A 3,082-nucleotide genomic window follows, 5' to 3' on the forward strand; every position below is an offset into this window, starting at 1 on the left:
CAGCCTCTTCTCAGCAGCGCCCTCAGGCCCGCCTTTGGCCTCCAGGCACGGTAGCGGTTGGCCTCTGCCCTTGCTCAGGCAGGTGTTTGGAAACTCTTAGCTCTGCCAGTAAGTGTGCAGAGGCATCCCACTCCAGCAGTGAGGCTCAATCCTGATGGCACTTAGCTCTCGCTCCGCCGGTCAGCAAACTTCGCTCTGCCATGTGCCCAGAGGCACCCCACTCTGTCAGCAAGCCTCCTGCCCTTCTAATACGGGGCCAGGAACCCCGGCTTGCTGTCTCCTGCTGGTCTCCTGGTCCTGCTGCCTCTGTCGCCGCTGCGCCTCTGCGGCCCCTTCTTCCCATCTCTCTCCAGGTACAGCTCTCTGTCTGCTGGATCTTAGGAGGGACCCCAGGTCCCAAGGACATACTCTGCTCCTTCCTCCTCTTGGTGGTGGTCATGTTCCCCCTTCTGCCTTGGAATTGGCTCTCTTCTAAGCCTAGTGGGATGGCAAAACTGATCCATCCCTTCCTTAGGGTACCACGTGCCGTATTGGCATGGTCCCACCCCCACAAGAGTGCCATGCACCTTATTTACGTTATTAGCAAGCTATCCAGTCCCCTTGGTGGCCACAGGGACTGCATTTGCATAGTATCCTCCCAGTCTTGGGGTGGGATTATTACAAGGTTGGCTAGAAGGTCCGTGGAAGTGTGTTGCTGCGCTGCAGATACAAGCCCAGAAGCTTGATAAAAATGGGTGAATCACATGTTGTGTGACACAGCAGGCTACTTGGACGTCATGATACACTGAGATCCACCACACTTATTTTTTACCATTTCCTCCCACTTGAGCTTTTTGGTGTATTCTTTCAGTTTTGTTTGTTTGTTTGTTCTTAAATACATATGTACGTATGTCTCTTGCTTTTGTAAAAAGGGTGCTTGTAATAAACCCTGCTTCACTTCACTGCTTTTTATTTGACATACTGAGGAGCCCCCTCCCCATTGCTGAGTCAGACTCCCTCCTCCCCATCACTGAGTCAGAATCAACTTCATGGCAATGGGTTTGGTTTAGTTTTTTGACTCTCCATCAGTGGCTAGAGATCTTTCTTTCTCTTCCCTTATTCCTTTTCACTAAAAACTCACTGCCATTGAGTAGGATCTGATTCCTGGCGACCCCCTCCTTGGGTTTCCGAGGCAGTATCTCTGCAGAGTAGATTGCCCCATCTTCCTTCTGAGGAGTGGCTGGTGGGTTTGAACCGCCATCCTTCTGGTTAGCAGTCAGATGCTTTAGGCACTACATCACCAGAGCTCCTATTCGTTTTCACAGTGGCATAATATTCTGTCATGTGGGAGTGTCTGTTTTTTTTCAGCCAGTCCTGCTAATTAGGAACACATGGGTTATTTATTGTCTTTTCCTGTTACAAGTAGATCTGTAATTGATACCATTCTACATTAATCATTTTCTAATTCAGCCTGTGTAGCTTTGGATGATGGTGGTGCTGACTGCTGTCCAGTCGGCCTCCAACTCATGGTAGCCCCGTGCCCAATGGAACAGAAGGCTGCTTGGTCCTGGCCACGCCCAGGAGCAGTTGGGGAGGAGACTGCTGTGCTCCGTAGGGTTTTCATGGGCTCATTTTTGGATGTGGATTGCCAGCCCTTTCTTCCTAGTCTGTCTTAGTTTGGAAACTCTGCTCAAACTTCTTCAGCATTGTAAGAACACACACGCCTCCACTGACAGGCAGGTGGTAGTCGTACATGAGATGTATTGGCCAGGTGTCAAACGCACGTCTCCCTCATGGAAGGTGAGAATTCTGTCACTGAGCCACCACGTCCAGAAGTACCCATCCCCTTTAGGTTAAGCAGCTCCATAATATTCTGGAGAATGGCTTTAACACAGCCTCAGTGTATCAGGCCTCTTCTGATGCATCGAGTACCGACTGTGCAGGGCTCCATGTGGCGTTCCTCAGACCTGTGTTTGCAAAAGTGTGCTCCGGTGCCTAGTCAGACAACAGCCCTGATAGGGAGACAGGTGCCATGGAGGCCGGCGAGGTGACCACTGTGGTCCGTTTGTCTGTTCAGCAGATGTTCTGGTCTGCCTACTGTATGTAAAGTACTGGAGATGGAGCTTGGAGACCTGCCTCTAAGCGGGGAGTCCATCAGGGAAGGCTGGTGTCACCAGTCACTCCTGGACTACAGCCCTCATGCACACATACCCACTGTCTGGAGTGGGGAGGACCGGCTGGGAAAATGAGTTGAGCCCTGTGTTGGTGATGAGGCCCAGAGCTTGACCTATGCCTCTTCTTCCCCAGGGAAAACCTGACAGCAACCATGGCAAGCAGCAGCGGGGACAGTGTCACGCGCCGGAGCGTGGCCTCTCAGTTTTTCACACAAGAGGAGGGAGCAGGCATCGATGGTATGACCACCTCAGAAAGGGTGAGTGTGGAGGGAAGGGTTCGGAGGGGGAGACACAGCCCTGGGTGGGCCCTTCCTGGATCACCGAGCCCTAGGAGTGTCGAGGGGCTAGGCTGGCAGGGCAGCACTACCGACTGCCTCTTCCCCTCCAGGTGGTGGATCTCTTGAACCAGGCGGCGCTGATCACTAATGACTCAAAGATCACAGTACTCAAACAGGTGAGGGGCTGGGAAGAGGTGGTGGGTTAAATAGGGTAAGGGGAGGGGGAGTGGGGACCTGTGGAAGAGAAGACACTGGTAATAACATTGGTTATAAAAATGGCGGCATGGGGTTGTTGACCTCCTCTCACTTCACAAGAGGGAGACTCACCATCAGCCCAAGGCTGATTCCTGTGAGGCAGAGCTCAATCATGCCTCCCTCCAACCTTTCTACCAATTCTGACCCCAGCCGTCCCTCCCATAGCACTCACTGGGTTCAGTAATTGTTGCAGCGGCCACACAGAGCTCACAGACAATCCGATTACGGGGTTTATTAGGGAGTGGTTGTTGTTGTTATGTGCTATCAAGTCGGACCCGACTCATAGCAACCCCTCCCTGGGTTTCCGAGGCAGTATCACTATGGAAGTAGATTGCCCAACCTTCCTTCCGAGGAGTGGCTGGTGGGTTTGAACCGCCAGCCTTCTGGTTAGCAGTC

General features: G+C 52.5%; 1 protein-coding gene across 1 annotated transcript in view; it reads left to right on the forward strand.

The window, feature by feature from the left end:
• Window positions 1-2,305: 2,305 nt before the first annotated feature.
• The window catches only part of SYMPK (symplekin), a 38,088-nt gene continuing 37,311 nt past the window's right edge, over window positions 2,306-3,082 (forward strand). Inside the window, exons 1-2 of the mRNA XM_007943058.1 lie at window positions 2,306-2,410; window positions 2,542-2,607. Coding sequence (XP_007941249.1) covers window positions 2,306-2,410; window positions 2,542-2,607 — 171 coding nt within the window. The remainder of the gene's footprint in view (window positions 2,411-2,541; window positions 2,608-3,082) is intronic.

Source organism: Orycteropus afer, unplaced genomic scaffold, assembly GCF_000298275.1.
Source record: "Orycteropus afer afer isolate SDZICR_OR568_19922 unplaced genomic scaffold, OryAfe1.0 scaffold00099, whole genome shotgun sequence".
NCBI classification, from domain to species: Eukaryota; Metazoa; Chordata; class Mammalia; order Tubulidentata; family Orycteropodidae; genus Orycteropus; species Orycteropus afer.